At 37.6% G+C, this 22736-nt stretch overlaps 1 protein-coding gene across 4 annotated transcripts in view; it reads left to right on the top strand.

Annotated features, from left to right (window-relative positions):
* Window positions 1-357: 357 nt before the first annotated feature.
* SLC15A2 (solute carrier family 15 member 2) overlaps window positions 358-22736 on the top strand; it is a 58118-nt gene continuing 35739 nt past the window's right edge. Inside the window, exons 1-7 of one of the 4 annotated variants that reach the window (XM_066347279.1) lie at window positions 358-521; window positions 2677-2764; window positions 3374-3515; window positions 16550-16642; window positions 18464-18563; window positions 20744-20834; window positions 21111-21188. In XM_066347279.1, coding sequence (XP_066203376.1) covers window positions 417-521; window positions 2677-2764; window positions 3374-3515; window positions 16550-16642; window positions 18464-18563; window positions 20744-20834; window positions 21111-21188 — 697 coding nt within the window. In that variant the 5' untranslated portion in view covers window positions 358-416. The remainder of the gene's footprint in view (window positions 522-2676; window positions 2765-3373; window positions 3516-16549; window positions 16643-18463; window positions 18564-20743; window positions 20835-21110; window positions 21189-22736) is intronic. The other 3 variants (XM_066347278.1, XM_066347277.1, XM_066347280.1) reach the window with 3 other exon arrangements.

A 22736-nucleotide genomic window follows, 5' to 3' on the forward strand; every position in this document is an offset into this window, starting at 1 on the left:
ATATATATATCAACCTTGCCCATAATTGGTGTTCAGTAAATGGCAGCTATTGTTATCCAAAAATCACTGTTTAAATCTATGCTTGAGGGATTGTATGAACTGTTTTTGCATTCTTTTGCAATTCTCCAGCATTGTCCTTCCCATTTTGTGATGTGTTCTCACTTCTCCATGACTTATCTTTTACATAATTATTTTCTCCAAGTGGTCTCTGAGACCCAACCCTTTCTTTTCCTATAGGTTTGGGTTTTGCTCTGGGTCAGGCAGTTGCTGAAGCCAACACGCACAGGGTTAAACCTAGTTGCTGAAGCCACCCCCACTCTCCCTCCCAGTGCCCCTTTTCACAGTAGGCTGGCAGCTGTCCCAAGTGCTCACCAAAGCCAAATGTTTGAAGAGAGAGAGAGAGTAAGGAGCCAGCTATGAATCCTTTCCAGAAAAATGAGTCCAAGGAAACTTTTTTTTCACCTGTTTCCACCGAAGAGATACCACCTCGACCTCCCAGCCTTCCCAAGAAGCCACCTCCGGTGAGTCCCCAGATTCGCTGCTGCCTCTGACAGGAACGCTGAGCTCTTTTAGTTCTTTCCCTTGGCCTCTTGGAGCTTCAGGCTGAGTCGTACTAGGGTATTAAAAACTATTCTTTCTTGGAGTTAGAATTAACATGAAAATCAAATGTAAACTGAGGTTCCCTTTACTTAAGAGAGGAAGCAGCAGGAAGAGGTAGTCAAAGTTTTTCATTTGAGATTCAGGACTTTGCTATGTTTAATTGTATGTATATTCTGAATTTCTCTGGGCGAAGGGGGGGGGGAAAGCAATTTGAAAGTCCAGGGAAGCTTGGCAAGCACTTCTGTTTGGAGAACTGTGTGTGATTGTTCTTTCTTTACCAATATAAAAATTCAGCCCTTAGTTCCCCCTGTGTGCAGAGTCTTAGGCTGGACACGAAGGGAAGTTTTAGAATAGATCCATTCTCTGTCACTATGTGTTCCAGTTTACAGTGGGAGACAGGATAAAGAAACTAAGATGTATCAATAGTGTCTTTTATTATATATTTGTTAAAACACTTCCAAATTTATTATCTCACTCTATCCTCACATCAAAATTTTATAGTGGAGAGTATCCAGTAATAATAGCCAATATTTACTGAGTTCTTAATATGGCCCAAGAGGTGGTAGTACTCTCATTTCTCTGTGATAACAGAACTGAAGCATAAAGACAGGTGTAGTGACATGACCAGGATTAGGATATTAACCCAGCCAGGGACGATGTTATATAGCTAGTAAAAGTGTGTTAAGAAAACTTCAGCCTGAATAATTCTTAAGCTGTGAGCTGGGAGGGTAAGAAGCCAGTTCATTGTGTCTTTCAAGCAAGTTATCAGCGTACATTAACATTAATATTTAGAAAGGTTGTTAATATATATCCATATGGGTAAAAGATTAAAAAAAATATTTATTTATTTATAGTTCTTCTGATCCCAAACAATATAAGACTGCTTACAAAGACACATACATTTTTTATGAAATAAGATTTGACCCTCTCAAGGACAGATATCTTTGTTCCCATCCCCTTCCCCCACATTTCTGGGCTATCATAATGTGTGGAGATTTGAAATAAAAGATGACATTCCTTATATTATGACTGACATAGTTCATGAACTAGCATAGTCCTTTTTAATGTCTAATGGGATTACAAAAAAACAGCATTGAATCTCTTCCACAGGATGAGTGGACATTTTTTTTTTTTTTTTTTTTTTTTTTGTGAGAGAGAGAGAGAGAGGAGGACAGATAGAGACAGACAGACAGGAAGGGAGAGAGATAAGAAGTATCAGTTCTTTGTTGCAGCACCTTAGTTGTTCATTGACTGCTCTCTCATATGTGCTTGACCGGGGAGCTACAGCAGTCTGAGTGACCCATTGCTCAAGCCAGCGACCTTGGGCTCAAGCTGGTGAGCCTTGCTCAAACCAGATGAGCCCGTACTCAAGCTGGCATTCTCAGGTCTCGAACTTGGGTCCTCTGTCTCCCAATCCGATGCTCTATCCACTGCGCCACCGTCTGATCAGGCAGGATGAACGGACATTTAATTTTATAAGATTTAAGAACTCTTTGTCCAAGATCAAGGTGATCAATCAGCTTACCTTTGGGAGTCTATGTTGTGGTGTGCGCCCGGCTTCAGCAGCCTCTGAGTGGGAAGCCATCATATTGACAGAATTCCTTGCAGGGTGAACAGGGCAGGTGGGGACAAGGGAGGTTAGTTTGCACATTGGAGCTAAACAGGTTACTGACATCTAACTGTAACTGCTTGGACATCAAATGCTCCCTACGCCACCACTTCATTCTGTTTCTAGAAATAAGTAACAACTATTCTGCCCAGAGCCTCAGGCTTTTCAGTTCGTAGTTGTGGTAAGATAAGCAGGTCCAATGTCTAGGATCAAGAAATTTGTCAGCAGTTTCATGCCAAATGAATGAGAAACAAGTAATACTCAGAATAGTTCCTAGCACTCCTAAATCAGCAATGTGAGTACTTTTAGTAGTAGGTAATGGCTGTTTTATGAAGAGTAGGCATCATTGCTTTACATTACTTATCATGGTGACTTAAAATAAATTTTTCTGCTGTGAAACAGTCCAGTGGTTTAAATAGGAGGAAAAAGCTCATGTTTGAACCGTTTTTTTTTTTTCTGCTTCATAGAAAATATGTGGCTCCAACTATCCACTGAGCATTGTCTTCATTGTGGTGAATGAATTCTGTGAACGTTTTTCCTATTATGGAATGAAAGGTAATTTTGTGTCTCAGAGTCTTCCTCTTCCACACTTACCCTCACTCCATGTTTGTAATGTCTGGTTTTCTTGTATGCTTTTATTTCCCTTATCTACTCTTTCTGTCTTCATCCAAATTGGTCCTTTCCTTTGGCTAGGACTTCCAATAAATGCCTCATAGGGTTTTAGCTAGAAACTTATACAGGCCAAGAATGGAAAGCTCTAATAGAAACCAAAACACAGTCTGTGAGAATGTAAATGGGAAAATGCTCACCATCTGAATTCCATTCTTCAGATCTGTTCCTCAGTTCTATGAACTATATTGTTGCTGAGAAGGAGAAAGAAGGGAATTGGATGTACCATTATTATCTTTATGATTGGCCTAAGGTGCTCTGTGTGCACATAGACTAAAGGGAGTAGTATTGCATTTGTACACTGAGCAGCATCACCCCATTTATAACTCCTATCCACCCTGCTTCTACTGCCTGGCAGTCACTCCTCAGTCACTTCATTGATAGGAGTGTTGAAGGTCAAGGTCACCTTCAAAGATCAGAGATCAAATGTATTTATCTTCCATAAGTCACTTTAATGAATCTATCTTATTTTTCCTCCCTTTTTTTTCACCTCAGCTGTGCTGACCCTGTATTTTCTGTATTTCCTGCACTGGAATGAAGACACCTCTACATCTGTATACCATGCCTTCAGCAGCCTCTGTTATTTCACTCCCATCCTGGGAGCAACCATTGCTGACTCATGGTTGGGAAAATTCAAGTAAGGAAGATGGAAGATCTCATCTCCAGAAGCCTCACAGATTAATTGTGCAAAGGTTACCACTTAGAGCTTCTTCTCCCATGCAAGAACATACTATGTCATCCATGACAAATAGAATCTTTCTAAGACAGACAACATAGAAAAGCTATTTCTCATCATTATCAGGGTTTTTTTCCCCAATATTTTTATCCTTTTCAATCAGGAGTTGTTTTGTTTTCTTCTTAAATCTGATTTTAATATTCTAACCTGTGGTTTAAGACCAATTCTTGTTCTGCTCTCAGGAGAAATAAAGCTTACTACCCACCAGAAAATTTAAATAATTTTAGAGACCTCAGTATAATTATTTGATATGCTTTGCATCTCTTCTCCATATTGAATCATTCCAAATCTTTTAGTATCTTCTTACGAGTCCCTCTTCTTAGTTCTTTTACCAACTCCTTTTCTCTTCTCTAACCTCTTTCTGTAATTTTCTTCTTAAGAATATAAATATTTTTATGAATTAGACTAATGGTCTATTTATTTAGTTCAGTTACTTTTAAGTCCCTGAGGAGGTGAGCACACAATATAGAGTACAGAGATGTGTTGTAGAATTGGGCACCTGAAATCTGTATAATTATATTAACCAGTGTCACCCCAATAAATTCAATTTAGAAAAAGAAATTTTAATTAAAAGAAAAAAAATCTCTGAAAATAGCACCAAGAGACATTTAGAGGATGGTGTTATAGTTGTCCCTTACAGGTTAGAGATGGATCCTAGATTTATTACCCAGTTATTTTCTATGGAGTAGTCATCTATGGGTTTATCTAAATTAGCATTTGTCAAAGTACATTCTGTTGAAAATTAGTTGTATAGGATATAATGAGTGTTCTATGGGAAGATAAATAGCTCATGGTGAAATAAGTTTGGAAAAGGCTAAGTTGAGCACAGCTTAACATGTTTCTTTACTGCATGACTTCTTATAGCCCTTAAGATGCTATTATACACTGTAATCTTGAAGAGAAGGTAATGGCACATAGTGTTGCCCAAACTTGTCTGACCATAGAATATTTTTTCAGGGTATCTAATGGACCTAATGTTCCAAAGAATTCTCTTTAGTAAACACTGATTTATCTCTAACTTTGGCCTTTGTATATTCATTGTTCTAAAGTGTTTAATCAGCACTTTATATGTAGTTACAATTTATACATAAAGTACTAAACACAGTTTTGTTTGTTTAATTGAAAGGTGATTCTGGGTAGGCGGCTGATATCCATGTTTGCTATTTATGTAGTATTGGTTACCAGTACTATCCAAATAGGGGGTTGACACTCTATGCAGAATAAAAAGTATAAGCCATGGTCTCTATTCAGTTACAGAATTAAAGACTCACATCCTAGTACATTTATTTAATTTTTAAATCACTTCCATTAAAATTGAAGCATAGTTCTGGGATTTGGTAAACAATAGTTTCCTGTCTATTTTAGAGGAAACATAACAACCTCCACTTATGCCCTCAATTTCAATTCTTTTTGAGATACTTTTTATTTTTTAACCTATTTTTATTGATGTATAATTTACATAAAGTGCAAAAATCCAAAAGTTTTAAGTGTACATACAGTTTGATGAATTTTTACATATGTATCACCATTACCTAGATTATTCTTCCTAGGATTTCTGTACCCTCAATATTCCCCTCTCTTGACTTCAAATTCTCCCTTAGAGACAGTCTTTTCCTATACCTAGAAGCAGGTGCAAATCTCCAATAGCTTTAAACAAAACAAACAAAACTCTATTGTTAACCCTTCTTTTAAGCTGTCCTTTTTGTCTTATTACCCCGATCTCCAAATTTTAAAAAGAATCATCTATATCTGTTACCTTTCTTTTTCTTCCTTATCACCACATAGGTCAAAGTATATAATTTAATGTAGTACAATAGAATCCAACCCAATTCAATTCAATTTAATCTGATAGAAGTTAATTCAATAAATGCTTATCAAACACCTATTTGTTTAAAGATGCATGGGGGATAAAGAGATGAATAAGACACAAATACCTGCTTCACATTGTTCTTATTCAACTACTGTTAATGCAGCTCAGCAGACTGCAGTAAGTATGATAAAAAATAGCATAAATCATTCTTTCATCCTATTGAAATTCCTCTCTTTAAGATCATTGATAGTGCTCTCTTTGTTAACAAATTCCAGTGGCCTTTTCTAGATTCTTATTCACTTGGAACTTCTTTTAACATTTAAGTCAGTTTATCATCTCTATACTCTCGAAACTTCCTGGGCTTCTCTAACACTGCATTTTCTGATTTTCTTCCTCATACTTTTTTGGATGCTTCCTTATTTGGCCCCTCTTCTGCCTTTTGTTTACTTCACTCTGTCCTGGATGTAAGCATTTCCCCAGGGTGTATCTTTTACTCTCTTCAGCAAACCCTAGTGTAAGTATTAGCTATATATGCTAATAGCTCCTTAAACTCTGTAATCTTAATCTCTCACTCAAATTGCAGTATGCATTTAAATGACATATTGCCATTCATGTCCTGGATGTTTCTCTTATCTCACTTAGCAAATCTATACCCCCACATTCAATATGATCAAATTCTACCAATTCTATTGAATATTTCTATAATATCTCTCACATATATCCCTCTTCAGCAGTGAATCTCACTTCCATTAATAGCTACTGCTTGAGTTTTGGGCTTCATTACCTCCAAATTGGGCTATTGAAATTGGCACCTAAAGTATTATCACTGCTTCCCATATCCTATACACTACTGCCAAATTAATCTTTCTAAAAAGAAATCTGTTCACATTACGACTCTGCTTAAAATCTTCTGCTGACTAACCCATTGTCTACTAATCTCATCCTATCTGATCTTCCAGTTCTAATTGTCATACTCCTTGTCAAGACTGTTTACTAGAAAAAAATTAAATACTACAAAGATTTCCCTAACAATAGTCAGTGCATATCTTTTCCATGTCTGTTTGCACTGTTTCTACTTCACGGAATTTTCCTCCTCCTCATTCTCCCTTGTCCAAATCCTTTAAGCACAGTTTGAATGCCACCTGTGTTATGGATATTCTCTGCCCCTCACCTTTCACTATACTAGTCAGAAGTAATCTAATCTTTGAACTTCTTATTTTTTGCCCTCATATGACATTTACCAAATTCTACCTTACTATAATTATCTGTGTATAAATCTAATATTTTATTCTAAAAAGAGAATAAAGTCCCATTTATATTTTTATCCACAGCACCTAAAAGAGTGTCTGGTAAATGTTTCAATTAATAAAATTATTCACCCTTTGATAATCAAATGTAGACACAAAACTGAGAATAGCTGTGGACAGGCATGAAGATGACTTTTATCTCTCGTGTTGGTTCTTATACCCTGTGACCCATTCTTATTGGTCTGGACTCATTGCCAGATATGCTTTAGGATGTCCTCTTGACACTTCTCCTTTTTCTTTCTCCTAGTGAGACTACAGCATTTCCTCCCCCCTCCTCTATCATTTTTGTCTGGTCAGAGCTTATTCTCTCCCACTAGGTCTCTTCCTTTGCCATCACTGCACATATTCCTCTAATTGAATTTAGTTCTGTTGGTGAAATAAAATTTGAAAGTTATTCTTTTTTCTTTTCCTTTTTCCACATTAACTTGTTCATGATAAAACTGAAGAAACACTGGACTATGAGTTAGAAAGTAGAAGTTCAAGACCTATCCCCAGTACTAATTGGACTGTCACTTTAAGACTGTCCTTTGATCTCTCTGGATTTCATTTTCTTCATTTGCAAATGGAAGCTAGGTCAAGTCTATCTCAAACAGTCCTAGGTTATATGATTTTTATTACAATGACCCCAATGATCTCATTATAAATATAGAATTTCCAAGTCTCTCTTGACTTCTTCCTCCTTCTGTTAGTTTCCTGCCAGGAAGCCCCTAGCTTCCTCTTTAAAAAAAAAAATTTTATTGATTTTAATTTATTGTGTTTACACAGATTCATGTGTCCTACCAAATATATCTCCCTCCCCACCCCTGTGTTCCCCTCAACACCCCCCTGGCCCCCTCCCCTCTGCCCTCCAGGATTTTCTGTGTTATGTATATATAATTTCACTAATCTCCTTCCCTTCTCAGATCCCACCCTCTCGTCCCCTTTCCCTCTGACCACTTTCCCTCTGGTCCCTTTGATCACACTTCTGCCTCTATTTCATTTCTTAGTTCACATTGTTCATTAGATTCCTCAAATGAGTGAGGTCATATGATATTTTTCTTTCTCTGCCTGACTTATTTCACTTAGCATAATAGTTTCCAGGTCCCTCCATGTTGTCACAAAATGTAAGATTTCCTTCTTTTTCATGGCCGCATAGTATTCCATTGTGTATATCTACCATGGCTTTTTAATCCACTCGTCCACTGATGGACAGATGGGCTGTTTCCAGATCTTGGCTATTGTAAACAATGCTGCAATAAACAAGGGGGTGCATTTCTTCTTTTGAATCAGTGATTTGGTATTCATAGTATATATTCCTAAAAGTGGGATAGCTGGGTCAAAGGGCAGTTTCATTTTTAATTTTTTGAGGAATCTCCATACTGTTTTCCACAGTGACTGCACCAGTCTGCATTCCCACCAGCAGTGCAGGAGGGTTTCCTTTTCTCCACATCCACACCAGCACTTATTATGTGTTGTTTTGTTAATGAGCACCATTCTGATAGGTGTGAGGTGGTAACTCATTATGGTTTTAATTTGCATTTCTCTAATGATTAGTAATGTTGAACATTTTTTCATCTGCCTATTGGCCATCTGTATGTCCTCTTTGGATAAGTGTCTATTCAAGTTCTTTATAAATTTTGGTTATTAACCCTTTATCAGACGTATTGTTGAATATGTTCTCCCATTGTGTGCTTTGTCTTTTTATTTTGTTCATATTGTCTTTAGCTGTGCAAAAGATTTTTAGTTAGATATAGTCCCATTTGTTCATCCTGACCTTTATTTCACTTGCCCGTGGAGATAAATCAGCACATATATTGTTGCAAGAGATGTCGGAGAATTTACTGCCTACGTTTTCTTCCAAGATGATTATGGTTTCATGACTTACATTTAAGTCTTTTATCCATTTTGATTTTATTTTTGTGTATGGTGTAAGTTGGTTTTCTAGTTTCATTTTTTTGCAAGTACCTGTCCAATTTTCCCAACATCATTTGTTAAAAAGACTGTCTTGTCTCCATTGTATGCTCTTACCTCCTTTGTCAAATATCAATTGTCCATAAAGGTGTAGGTTTATTTCTGGGTTCTCTGTTCTGTTCCATTGATCTATATGCCTTTTCTTACACCAGTACCAAGCTGTTTTGAGTACAATGACCTTGTAGTATAACTTGATATCAAGAAGTATGATACTACCCACTTTATTCTTCTTTTTCAAAATTGCTGAGACTATTTGTGTTCTTTTTTGGTTCCATATAAATTTTTGGAATATTTGTTCTATATCTTTGAAGTATGCCATTGGTATTTTAATAGGAAATGCATTGAATTTATAGATTGCTTTGGGTAATATAGACATTTTAATGATGTTTAGTATTCCTATCCATGAATATGGTATACGCTTCCACTTGTTTATATCTTCCTTGATTTTTTTTATCAATGTTTTATAATTTTTCGAGTACAAGTCTTTAACCTCCTTGGTTAAATTTACTCCTAAGTACTTGATTACTTTTTTGTTGCTATAGTGAAGGAGATTGTTTTCTTAATTTCTCTTTCAGACAGTTAATTTTTGGTGTATAAAAATGCCTCTAATTTCTGAATATTAATTTTATATCCTGCCACCTTGCTGAATTCATTTATTAGGTCCAGTAGTTTTTTGACTGAGACTTTAGCAGGCATCCCCAAACTACAACCTGTGGGCCACATGCGGCCCCCTGAGGCCATTTATCCGGCCCCCGCTGCACTTCTGGAAGGGGCACCTCTTTCATTTGTGGTCAGTGAAAGGAGCACTGTATGTGGTGGCCCTCCAATGGTCTGAGGGACAGTGAATTGGCCCCCTGTGTAAAAAGTTTGGAGACCCCTGCTTTAGGGTTTTCTATGCACAGTATCATGTCATCAGCAAATAATGATAGTTTTATTTCTTCTTTACAATTTGGAGATGCCTTTTATTTCTTCTTCTTGTCTGATTGCTGTGGCTAGGACTTCCAGAACTATGTTGAATGAGAGTGTTAAAGGGGGCACCCTTGCCTTTTTCCTGATCTTAAGGAGATATTGCTTTAATTTTTGCCCATTGAGTATGATGTTGGCTGTGGGTTTGTTATAGATGGCCTTTATCATGTTTAGTATATTCCCTTTATTTTCACTTTGCTGAGAGTTTTGATCATAAATAGGTGCTGGATTTTATAAAATGCTTTTCCTGTGTCTCTTGATATTATCATGTGATTTTTCTCCTTCCTTTTGTTTATGTGATGAATCATATTGATTGATTTGTGAATATTGTACCAGCCTTGCCTCTTCAGATTAAATCCCACTTGATCATGATATATGATTTTTTTCATATATTGCTGGATCCAGTTTGCTAATATTTTGTTGAGAATTTTAGCATCTAAGTTCATCAGGGATATTGGCCTATAGTTTTCTTTCTTTTTAGTGTCTTTGCCTGGTTTTGGAATGAGGATTATGCTCACCTCATAAAAGGAGTTTGGAAGTCTTCCCTCCTCTAGGATTTTTTGAAATAGCTTAAAAAGGATAGGAGTTAGTTCTTCTTTAAATATATATTTGATAGAATTTGCCTGTGAAGCCATCTGGCCCAGGACTTTTGTTTGTTGGGAGTGTTTTGATAACTATTTCAATCTCATTTGTTGTAATCAGTCTGTTTAGGTTTTCTGATTCTTCCAGATTGATTTTTGAAAAATTATGTTTCAAGGAATTTATCCATTTCACCTAGGTTGTCTAATTTTTTGGCATACAGTTCTGCATAGTATTTTCTTACAATCCTTTGTATTTCTGCTGTGTCAGCTGTTACTTCTCCACTCTCATTTCTAATTTTAATTATTTGGGTCCTCTCTCTTTTTTTCTTGGTGAATCTGGTTAAAGGTTCATCAATCTTATTTACCTTTTCAAAGAACCAGCTCTTGGTTTCATTGATCCTCTGTATTGTTTCTTTAGCCTCTATGTCATTTATTTACATTCTGATCTTTATTATTTACTTCCTTCTACTTCCTCTGGGCTTTATTTGCTGTTCTTTTTCTAGTTCTTTTACATGCAGGATTAAGTTGTTTATTTGAGCTTTTTCTTGCTTCATAAGGTATGCTATAAACTTCCCTCTCAGGACTGCTTTTGCTGTGTCCCATAAATTTTGAGTTTTTGTATGTTCATTTTCATTTGTTTTGAGGAAACTTTTTATTTTTTCCTTGATCTCATTGTTAAACCATTTTTTATTTAATAACATGCTATTTAGTCTCCAAGTGTTGAAATATTTTTCAGTTTTTCTATTGTAGTTGATTTCTAGTTTTATGCCATTGTGATCAAAGAAGATGCTTGATATGATTTCCACCTTCTTAAATTTATTGAGACTTGTTTTGTGTCCTAACATGTGGTCTATCCTAGAGAAGGTACCATGAGCATTTGAAAAGAATGTATATTCTGCTGCTTTAGGGTAAAAGGTTCTGAAGATATCTATTAAATCCAGTTGATCTAGTGTGTCCTTTAAGGCTGCTTTTCTTTGTTGATTTTCTTTCTTGAGGATCTATCCATTGATGTTAGTGGGGTATTAAAATCCCCTACTATTATAGTATTGCTGTTGATCTCACCCTTTATGTCATGAAAATCTGCTTTATATATTTAGGTGCTCCTATATTAGGCATGTAGATATTTTTATTTTTTTGTTTTTTCATTTTTTTTAAATTCATTTTAGAAAGGAGAGAGAGAGAGAGAAGGGGGGAGGAGCAGGAAGCATCAACTCCCATATGTGACTTGACCAGGCAAGCCCAGGGTTTCAAACCGGCGACCTCAGCATTTCTAGGTCGACGCTTTATCCACTGCGCCACCACAGGTCAGGCCGGCACGTAGATATTTATATTGGTTATATCTTCCTGTTGGATTGCTCCCTTTATCATTATGTAGTGACCTTCTTTATCCCTTACAATAGCCTTTGTTTTAAAGTCTATTTTGTCAGATATAAGTATTGCTACCCCACCTTTTTTAAAATTTTCATTTGCATGAAATATTTTTTTCCATCCCTTCACTTTCAGTCTATGTGTATCTTTTGTTTTGAGGTGGGTCTCTTGTAGACAGCATATGTATGAGTCCTGTTTTCTTATCCATGCAGTTACCCTATGTCTTTGATTGGAGCATTTAATCCATTTATATTTAAGGTTATTATTGATATGTAATTGTTTATGGCCATTTTATTCTTTAAATTTACACTCTTCTTTTTCTAGATTCCCCCCCCCCCCTTCGTTCTGTTTACAACAATCCCCTTAACATTTCTTGCAGCATTGGTTTGGTTGTAATTAATTCCTTGAGTTCTTTTTTGTCTGGGAAGCTTTTAATTTCTCCTTCAGTTTTAAATGATAGCCTTGCTGGATAAAGAAGTCTTAGTTGTAGGCTCTTGTTTTGTATTACTTTGAATATTTCTTGCTATTCCCTTCTGGCCTCAAGTGTTTTTGTTAAAAAGTCAGTTGTCATTATTATGGGGGCTCCTTTGTAGGTGATTAACTGCTTTTCTCTTGCAGTTTTTAGTATTCTTTCTTTACATCTTAACTTTGGTATTTTAATTATGATGTGTCACAATTGGTGTAGGTCTCTTTGGGTTACTCTTTAATGGTACTCTCTGTGGTTCTTGAACTTCTGTGACTTTTTTCTTCATCAATTTAGGGAAGTTTTCAGCTATGATTTCTTCAATCAGCTTCTCTATTCCTTGTTCTTTCTCTTCTCCTTCAGGAACCCCTATGATGCAGATGTTGTTCCTCTTCATGTTGTCACAGAGCTCTCTTAGAGTTTCCTCAGACTTTTTGAGCCTCTTTTCTTTTTGCTGTTCTGCTTCCATGCTTTCATTTATCGTGTTCTCTAAATTGCTGATTCAATCCTCTGATTCATCCAGCCTGCTTTTAATTCTTTCTAGTGTAGTCTTCATTTCTGATATTGTATTTGTCATTTCTGTGATTCTTTTTTATGATTTCAATGTTCTTTTTGATGCTTGCTATCTCTTTATTTAGGTGCTCATTATGTCTGTCTATTGTTGCTCTAAGATTCTTGAGCATCCTAACTATCATTATTTTAAACTCTGCATCTGGTATCTTGGTTATTTCCATCTCATTCAGTTCTTTTTCTGGGGATTTCTCTTGTTGATTTATTTAGATTGCATTTTGTCTGTGTATAGACTGTCTTCCCATTTTGTCTGTGTATAGAATGCTCTTTTTTTTTTTAAAGTGATGATTGATGTTTCTTTTTTTTAAATTTATTTATTCATTTTAGAGAGGAAAGAGAGAGAGAGAGAGAGAGAGAGAGGAGAGACAGAGAGAGAGAAGGGGGGGAGGAGCTGGAAGCATCAACTCCCATATGTGCCTTGACCAGGCAAGCCCAGGATTTCAAACCAGCGACCTTAGGATTTCCAGGTCGACGCTTCATCCACTGCACCACCACAGGTCAGGCTATAGAATGCTCTTTTGGGTGTGCTGTTTGTGTAGCTAGCTGAGTATAGGGTTGGTGTTGTCTGCTTCCAGCTTCCAATTGTGTTTTTTCTAGGTCTTCTTGGGTGGTATCAGCTGCTGTTTGTAATCCACTATGGGCTACTTGTTTGCTGCTACTGCTCTTTTTGCTATTTTTGTTGGCATTTTCTATGCCTTATCTGGGTCATGTGTGAGGAGCCCTTCCTTTTTTTTTTTTTTTTTACAGAGACAGCGAGAGTCAGAGAGAGGGGTAGATAGGGACAAACAGGAATGGAGAGAGATGAGAAGCATCAATCATCAGTTTTTGGTTGTGATACCTTAGTTGTTCATTGATTGCTTTCTCATATGTGCCCTGACCGTGGGTCTTCAGCAGACCGAGTAACCCTTTGCTCAAGCCAGTGACCTTGGGTCCAAGATGGTGAGCTTTTGCTCAAACCAGATAAGCCCGTGCTCAAGCTGGTGACCTCGGGGTCTCGAACCTGGGTCCTCCACATCCCAGTCCAATGCACTATCCACTGCACCACCGCCTGGTCAGGTGAGGAGCCCTTCCTTAAGATTCCACTCTAAATAAGGTTGTTAGGTCCTGAGCTGATGCTCTCCATATCTGGATGTGCCAGCCCTGGACCTCCCTGGCTGGAACCTGGTACAGACCAGTGGGGGTCACTGCCTAGGACTGGCCCTTAGCAACCTTCTTGAAGCTACAGGTGATCCAGAATTTGTGGCTGCCTCTGCTGGGCCCAGGTGCCATTGTAAATATCAGCTGCAGTCCTAGGATGGCTTTTATCTACTCTTGGCCAGTGGGTGTGGCCTCTGTGTTCCTGAGATGTGATCTGCCTGCTGGCCCGCCACTGCTGCCTCCTTGGGAGGTACTCAGCAGTGCGTGGGGGGGGGGGGCTATGTAGCCCAGACCTCAGCACTCAAAACCTGTGTCCTGATGCACCCCCTGCTTCTAAGCGACTCTTTGCTCTCACTGGAGTAGGAGATTGCTTCCCTTTGCTGCTGTTGCTTCTCCCAGGAAAAATGGCCACTTTAGATTTGGGAAATGACTCAGCACAGGGTGGCTGTCTCCCACAGACTCTCCCTGTGCCTTTGAACTTACACTCTCCTCTTGCAACTCCAGTCCTCTTAGCACTCCCCACTCCTAGAGCTCCAAATAAGTGGCTATAAACAAGGTTTTCTGCATGTTTTTTTTTAAGACAGAGCCTGGGTCTGAGAGTTTTGTCTCCCTCTCACAAAGAGTAACCCGGCTCTTCTCTCAACTAAATGCTGTCCATATGCCTCTTCTAGTCTCTGGGGCTGTAGGCTGGGGCTCTGGTCCTGTGGCTGAGGACCACAATTCTCTGGGAAACCCACCCTGCGGTGAGAATCCCTCCAGGCCACCGCTCGCTGCTGGGAGCTGGTCAGCCCTTTCCACATCTCTACCCTTCCTATCGGTCTCAGTGTCATTTCTTCAGTGATCCTTGATTATAGATTCCTCTTAGTTTAGTTCAAAGTTGGTTTTTCAAGATGATTGTTCCCAAGTTAAGCTGTAATCCACTTTGGTTTTGGGAAGTGTGAGTTGTAACGTCCGCCTACTCCACCACCATCTTCTGGTCCTCTAGCTTCCTCTTTTATATTCTTCATATTCTAGACTAATTCCTGAGTATTTCACCTAGAAAGTTGCCTATTTTCTTTCTAAGCCACTTATACTTCTCTCATTTATTTAGTCCAAAAATTTGATATCACTTTGATCTCCCTATTCAGACTTTATTACTCCACCTCAGACTCCTTTTGATTCTTCTCTCTGATAATCTAGCATAGATTCTTTCTTTTGGGTTTATGATAGCTGGCCTTTTATCAGTGCCTTTTCATTCTCATTCTTTCTATTTATTCTTTTTATTCCAACAAAGAGAACTTTTCTTTGGAAGACCCTACAAAACATTTTGTGAAACCCTACCTTCTCCGATATTAGTTATTCAACCAACTTTTTATCCCCTACTTGATGTTATAAACCTTCTAAGTACCCTTCCCTGGAGACCCAACCTAATAGAATTAGATATTTAGAATGAGAAATCCACATCCTAAATTTCTGGTATCTTTAGCTTCTCTCTGATACCTTCATTCACTCTTTATAGTTCACATTAACATGTAATACTTTATACTCACCGATGTAAACTATATAATTTCCAAGGTTCCTTCTAGTACTAACATTCTACTTTCATAGAGAATGGTAGTGTGGTGATATAAATAGGAGTGTACTGTATGTGTGATTGTATGCCTATTTCAGTGTGTATATTCTATGTATGTTCTCACTGGAATTCCTCACTCTTCTACTTTCTATTTGCTATTCAGATTTCTTGGAAAAACAACATAAAAGAAAGTCCCTACCAGCTGCATGATCTTTATCACTGGAAAGTCTATTAAAAGTCCCCGGTTCCTTTCTTACCTTTGGCAACTGTGACAGGAATTACAATGAACCCAAGTGTTCAAGTGACTAGGCTGAACCTGAGTGCTCTTTACCTTTCTAAATAGTGCAATTGTTGCTTTTAGAGAAAGTTCTTTGTATTAGCCATTGTTTTTCCTGTTTAATTGGAGTTCTTCCTTGACCCCTGTCAATTTCTAGAGCTAAAGACATCTTTTAAGAAAAACATCTCAAAAGTATCCTTTTCTTCTGGTTCTCCTACTTTATTTTATTTATTTATTTTTTTTCTTTGTATTTTTCCGAGGGTAGAAGCACAGAGGCCGTCAGACAGATTCCCGCATGTGCCTGACGAAATCCATCTGGCATGCCCACCAGGGGGCGATGCTCTGCCTATCTGGGGCATTGCTCCACTGCAATCTGAACCATTCTAATGCTGGAGGTGGAGACCATGGAGCTGTCCTCAGAGTCTGGGCCAACTTTGCTCCAATGGAGCCTTGGCTGTGGGAGGGGAAGAGAGAGCTTAGACAGGAAAGAAAGAGGAAAGGGTGTGCCCTGACTGAGAATCAAACTCAGGACTTCCACACGCTGGGCTGATGCTCTATCACTTAGCCAACCAGCCAGGGCCTGATTCTCCTACTTTAAAACATTGTCACTTACTACAAATTTATTCTAGTCTTGACATGTCTGTACCAGAGCAGGGATGCTATGTACATATGGAGAGTAAGGTGGGAAAGAGAGGTCAGGTATGGGAAAGGAGCTTGAAGGGAATGTCCATTACTTCTACCAGTCAAGGCAAAGAGTTCTTCTCTCTTTTCCTAGTCTGTTTACCTCACTCACCATTATTTATATTTGCATTTCTCAGGTAATTTTTTTTTCCTTCAGCCCTTCTTCCTCCCGTTTTATTTATCATGGCACTGAGACTAGTATGAGCTCTGAATCTATATTACTCAAACCTCTGAGTTCTGTTTGTACACTGACTGATTTAACTCTCTCAACAGGACAATTATTTATCTATCATTGGTGTATGTGCTTGGCCATGTGATCAAGTCCTTGGGTGCCTTACCAATACTGGGGGGACACATGGTTCACACGTAAGTAAAATCATGGAATTAACTACCATTTTTCTTCCATTAGACAGGTAAATGTCTCACATGTTTATTACAGATTATTTTCTAATCTGAGATGTCTCTTTACTTTACAACCTACTATTGTTTTATTATCAAAATGGTTAAGAAAAAATTATTTACCAGTCGAACTCTTTCCTACTTTATTAGAGCTCATTCATTTTTATTAAACATTTGGGGACTTCTGGAATGCCTAGTAGTATCCTCGTCATAAAAACTTCTCCTATGCTTGAAAACAATCATTAAAGCCTTTATGCCCTCCATATCCCCTCACCTATTTACTTATCTATTTATCTGTACTTTACCAATATTTAAAATAATATCTGTAATATTTCTTTATAATTCACTATAGAAGTCATATTCAAAGCTTATATTATTTTCATTTATGTGTAGTTCCATATATTCCAGTTGTCTATTTATTTTCACTGAAGCTATTAATGTTTGTGGGGCAAGAAACATTTGATAGATTCTGATGTCTTTTGATACAGTTGATAAAGAGGATTGCAGTTGTTCAAGATACAGGTTATTTGTATTCATGTTTATAATGTGTCTATATATGTATTTATCCAGTGAGTTAAGAATTTTGTTTGAAATTTAATAAATATTAGATACCTCCTTGTTGGTATCCCATCAAAAATCAGTGATACTTCAATTAATTATGATGAATTTTTGTATATTATGGTTAGTAATGCTATGTGGAATAAGGATTCATAAGATCTTTCTATTGAAGAACCTCTTTTTACAGGGACACAGAGAGAGAGTCAGAGAGAGGGATAGATAGGGACAGACAGACAGGAACGGAGAGAGATGAGAAGCATCAATCATCAGTTTTTCGTTGAGATACCTTAGTTGTTAATTGATGGCTTTCTCATATGTGCCTTGACCGTGGGCCTTCAGCAGACCGAGCAACCCCTTGCTCTAGCCAGAGACCTTGGGTCCAAGCAGGTGAGCATTTTTTATTTTGCTCAAGCCAGATGAGCTCGCGCTCAAGCTGGCAACCTCAGGGTCTCGAACCTGGGTCCTTGGCATCCCAGTCCAATGCTCTATCCACTGCGCCACTGCCTGGTCAGGCTGAAGAACTTCTCTGATAAAAACAAGATTGAGAACCAGAGCTTTAATTCTGAAGTTGCTTCATTTTCTGCTTCTATTTCTTGTACACAAGGGGTAAATCGAAATGTCAGGGACAAAAATTCTTCCACGCACTAAATACTTTCTGGCAGAGGCTCAAGGGTCATACAGCTGTTAAGTTCCCCTCAACTCTTTCCTAGGAATGAAGGTAAATGGAAAGTGCCCACAGGCTAGAAATGTAAAGGGAAGCCTGATGGGTGGTGGTGCAGTGAATAGAATGTCAATCTGGGACACTGACAACCCAAGTTCACAACTCCAAGGTCTCTGGCTTGAGCACTGGTTCACCAGCTTGACCATGAAGTTGCCAGCTTGAGCGTGGGTCATCAATATGATCCCATAGTTGCTGACTTGAGCCCAAAGGTTGCTGGCTTAAAGCCCAAGGATGCTGGCTTAAGCCCAAGATGGCTGGCTTGAGCAAGGGGCACTAGCTCAGCTGGAGCCCCCCATCAAGGCACATATGAGAAGCAATCAATGAACAACTAAAGTGATACAATTACAAGTTGATGCTTCATCATCTCTCTCCTTTCCTGTCTCTCTCTCGCTCACTAAAAAAAGAATTTTTTTCTTGTATACTTTTTATTTCCTCCTGTAGCTGTCTATTCAGTTTCTACAGTTGTATTTAATATCAATGTGTTTAATGTCCTCATGTCTTCATTTCAGAGTTCTATCATTGCTTGGCCTGAGTCTAATAGCTTTGGGGACAGGAGGTATCAAACCCTGCGTGGCAGCTTTTGGTGGAGACCAGTTTGAAAAAAAACATGTAAGAGTCCTGTTAATCCTGTATTTTCAAGAATGTAGAGCAGATGTTAAAAGAGGTGGTAGGTAGCCATTTGCCAAGATTGAAGTAATTGACTGGTAAAATATTTGAGGATGTTCCATTCGGGGTACTGTTCAGTAATAGAGAGAAGAACTAAAAAATGTTCAAAGGAAGATGACCAGAGTGATAGATGAACTAAAAGACATCTTATGAAAAAAGGTTGAGGAAAATGGAGATATTTAGCCTGGATAAGATAATAATTAAAAAGAATATTATAGCTCTCTATAGAGATTGGACAGATGTCAGTAATTGAGCTTGAGACCAATGAATAAAAGTTACAAGAAACTAGCTTTTTGTTTAAAGGAAGAAAAAACTTGAAATAGTCAGAGTTTGAAGTAGTGAGATTACTCTCACTTGAAGTATACTGCTCACAAAAATTAGGGGATATTTTATTGCTTCATATTCATTTTAAAATAACACCTAATTTTTGTGAGCAGTCTATTTAAAAAGAAATGTGGTAAGCACTTTGAGAATGGAAGGCGATGAATACTGTAGATGTTTAAAGCTAGATTTAAACATCTCTAGCTTTGATACTCAATGAAAGGGCAAAATGACCAAAAGAATGAATTTCTATAGATAAACTTGTCTAGATTAGCAATTTTCAACCGGTGTGCTATAAGAATATTTAAAACATGCAATAGCTGACTATTTAGCCAGGGGCATTGACCTCTTTTCCCTTAGATTGTCAAATAACAGAATGACAACAGCCAACACAGCAATTGCCATCTAGCAATTGAATCAAATGAATCAAAATTATACTTATTTTTTAAATCAAATTGGTGAAAAATATACTTTTTGGTGCACCGCACAGTCTTAGTAATTAGCCATGAGATGAAAAAGGTTGAAAATTGCTGGTCTAGGTGACTATTCTCTCTTTTCCTAAATACTTCCTATTGTTAATGAAGGAAAACAAATAATATGATTAAGGTAAATATGGGCCCGTATGAGAAAGCACTAAGAAATAGACAAGGGAAATAACCTATTCTTAGGACAGACAAAATTTCTGGCTTCCTCTCTTGTGCTCTCAGTTTTCTTTTTTGTCTGTCTTCATGTATCTATTCCCTCTTCTATAGCTATTTATCATGCTTCTAGTTTTTTTCTCTCTGTTTCCTCTTTGTGTCTTGTCTTCCTGTGGTCATAACTAAAATGGTCTCTTACCCTTCAGACCATTTTAGTAATCATTTTATATTCTTTATGTGTCTGGGGGTCCATAGATCATAATTGCTTGCTGAATTTGGAGAAATAACAAAACTCTGGCAGGTAGGATTCTATGCACAACAAACTATACAAATATGTGGATGACATAAGATTTAAGTGGGGAGCAGACAAGGAAGTGAAATATACTGTAAAATAGAAAATGGGGAAGAACAGAGTGTGCTTTTTCAGGAGAAGACCTGGGGGGCCAGAATGAAGCACAGCAGCGCACTGTGAATAAAGCATTAGCAAATTTATTTGAAAGTTGCTTCATTTGGTAACTGCTCCACAAAGAAATTTAATAGTAGGACAAACCCACCTCCAAATTTCTACCAGTCACTTCTGAGCCATGGACTTCCTTTTATACTCTCTGGCAAACTTCCCCTAAGCAGTAGGTGAATTACCCTGCTTGACCAACAGTTTACTCCACTGTCTGATAAATTCTAATCCCATTTCTACCACACATTTCACAAAATATTATTTAACTCAATCATTCACTTAATTTGGTCAATGAATAATTATTTAGTCTGTAATATAAGCAGGTGCTATGTTAGATAGTGGTATTACAGAGATGAGTAACACATGATTTCTGTCCTAAAGGAACTCACAGTCTACTGAAAGAAACAGATATTTAATGCAGAGCAGTTAATATTATACAATAAGTATGTATAGAACACAGTAGTGGCAATGTGTATAGGATGGTCATTTTTGGCTAGGTACAGAGGTAAAAGAATGTTAACGATGCTTGTACTGGGGTTTGAAAGATGGGGAAGTGTTTGGGGTAAAGCAGGTATGTTTTAAAATATCTAATATAATATTCAGATACCATAGAAGCAATATCTGAAACTGTCTCTGTATAGGTCCTTCCACCTGAATCTGAACATAGGGTAGAGTCATACTGAACTGATGACGTTTCCTGTTTGTTTCAGGAAAAGGAACGGACAAGATACTTCTCAGTCTTCTACCTCTCCATCAATGCAGGGAGCTTGCTTTCTACATTTATCACACCCATGCTGAGAGGTTAGGATCTTTTCTAAGGGGCCCAATGGAAAGCATTACTCTGGCCAGCCAAAAATCTGTCCAAAACTTCCTGCTGTTCCTCTCCTTCTTTTCCAAGGGCTTGAAAATCTGAGAAATTGTTGTCAATCTTGATTTTCTTGGCCCCAAAGAAGGATTATGGATTAGGTGATGGGAGAAAAGAATTTGTCTATGTCTATCATCTCAAAAACCTGAGCTTGCAGAATAGAACACCATAGACTCAAGGTTCAGGATTTCTTTTTTTTTTTTTTTCTTTAGGAGATGTGCAATGTTTTGGGGAAGACTGCTATGCCTTGGCTTTTGGAGTCCCAGGATTGCTTATGATGATAGCTCTTGGTAAGTCCAGTGGGGCAGAGGAAACTAATAACCATAGATGCCCACCACATGTAAATCAAATCACCATATAAAGACTTAACGTGAACTATTTTGTTCAATCCTCACATTACCTTTTAGGTAAGTGTTATTGTAGAGGTTCCGCTAAACGTTAGAGCTAAGTTAACTGAAGTTAGAAAAGTGCTCAAGGTTACACAACTAATAAGAATCCTAGAGAGCTTTAAAAAAGACTGATGATCCCTAGGCTCAATATAGGACCAATTAAATGAGTTCCTCTGTGGAATAGGGCCTGAGCATCTATAATTTTTTAAATATGTAGGTACTTAAAATGTGTAGTCAAGGTTGAGATCTACTGTTCTACACTACAATATGTAGAAAGCAAGAAAGATAATTAATTCTTTCTCTCAAACTAGCTTATTTCATCTGATAGTTATTCATCTGGTAATTGGAAAACATTTTTAACCCTTCAGGCCTTACAAAGTAGCTTCTAGGTTTAGCTGTTTCTGCCCTGCTCTGCAACACTCCCAAGGATTTTGCTCTTGAGCAAAGAGAATAGAAGAGTTGGATAAGTAGGTAGGATTCATGCAACTTAGATCAGTGGCATTCTATTTACCACTGAGAACCCAGTAATGGAGGAGGAAAAGGGATGTGTGGGCTGCTTACTTTATGCAGTCTATGGGAAAACTTGGACATGATTGTTTCTAATCACTGACCTGGAAACCTGTTCTCACTCTGAGCCTTTGGGTAACGCCCCCTCTGGAGGATATCCAGTTCAAACACAAAAAGAGCTCAACAGAGGAAAAAGAGACCAGAGACTCAATGTTCAGTGTGATTATTTTCTACCAGGGCTGGCTAATAGTAATACTCAGATTCCAAATCCAATTCCAAGGAAATTTTTGTGTCATTCAGGAGAGCTCTGATAATACATTCCCTGCTTCCTTCTCCCTTTGGAGCCAAACATTTTCCCAGTTTCCTGGTTTTTCAGTGATTAGAACTGTCTCCTTCTCTGAATCATTGTATAATAATAATATTTACAAAGCAGAATAATTATGAAGACCAAAAGAGATGCTGCAAAGTTTTTTATAAATTATGAAATGTCAAACAAGTACTAGCTGTCATTATTAGTCAGCTGCTTCACTTTTCTTGGTACTAATAAATAACTCAATCCTCTGGCCCTTCACTGTAATTTACTTAATTAATAAATTTATTCATTCATTCAACAAACATTTATTTAATGTACCTATTATGTGTCAGATTCTGTGCTAGATTTGGGGGTAACATTGGAGCATGAGACAACTACAGCACATGATTTCAAAAAAGTTATTTAGTCAGCAGGAAGAGGGAGACAAACATGTCTACAGGAATTCACAATATAGTATGATCAGTGTCACACCTGGGGAAGTATATAGAAAGCTAGAGGAACACATAAGAGGGATAGCTGACTAAGACTTTGGGGCTTAAAAAAAGTTTGCCTAAAAAATTATATCTAAGGGCAAACTAAAAATTTAATAGCAATTAAAGAAGAGATTGGAAGTGAAACAGAAATAGGAC

This window comes from Saccopteryx leptura, chromosome 8, assembly GCF_036850995.1.
Source record: "Saccopteryx leptura isolate mSacLep1 chromosome 8, mSacLep1_pri_phased_curated, whole genome shotgun sequence".
NCBI classification, from domain to species: Eukaryota; Metazoa; Chordata; class Mammalia; order Chiroptera; family Emballonuridae; genus Saccopteryx; species Saccopteryx leptura.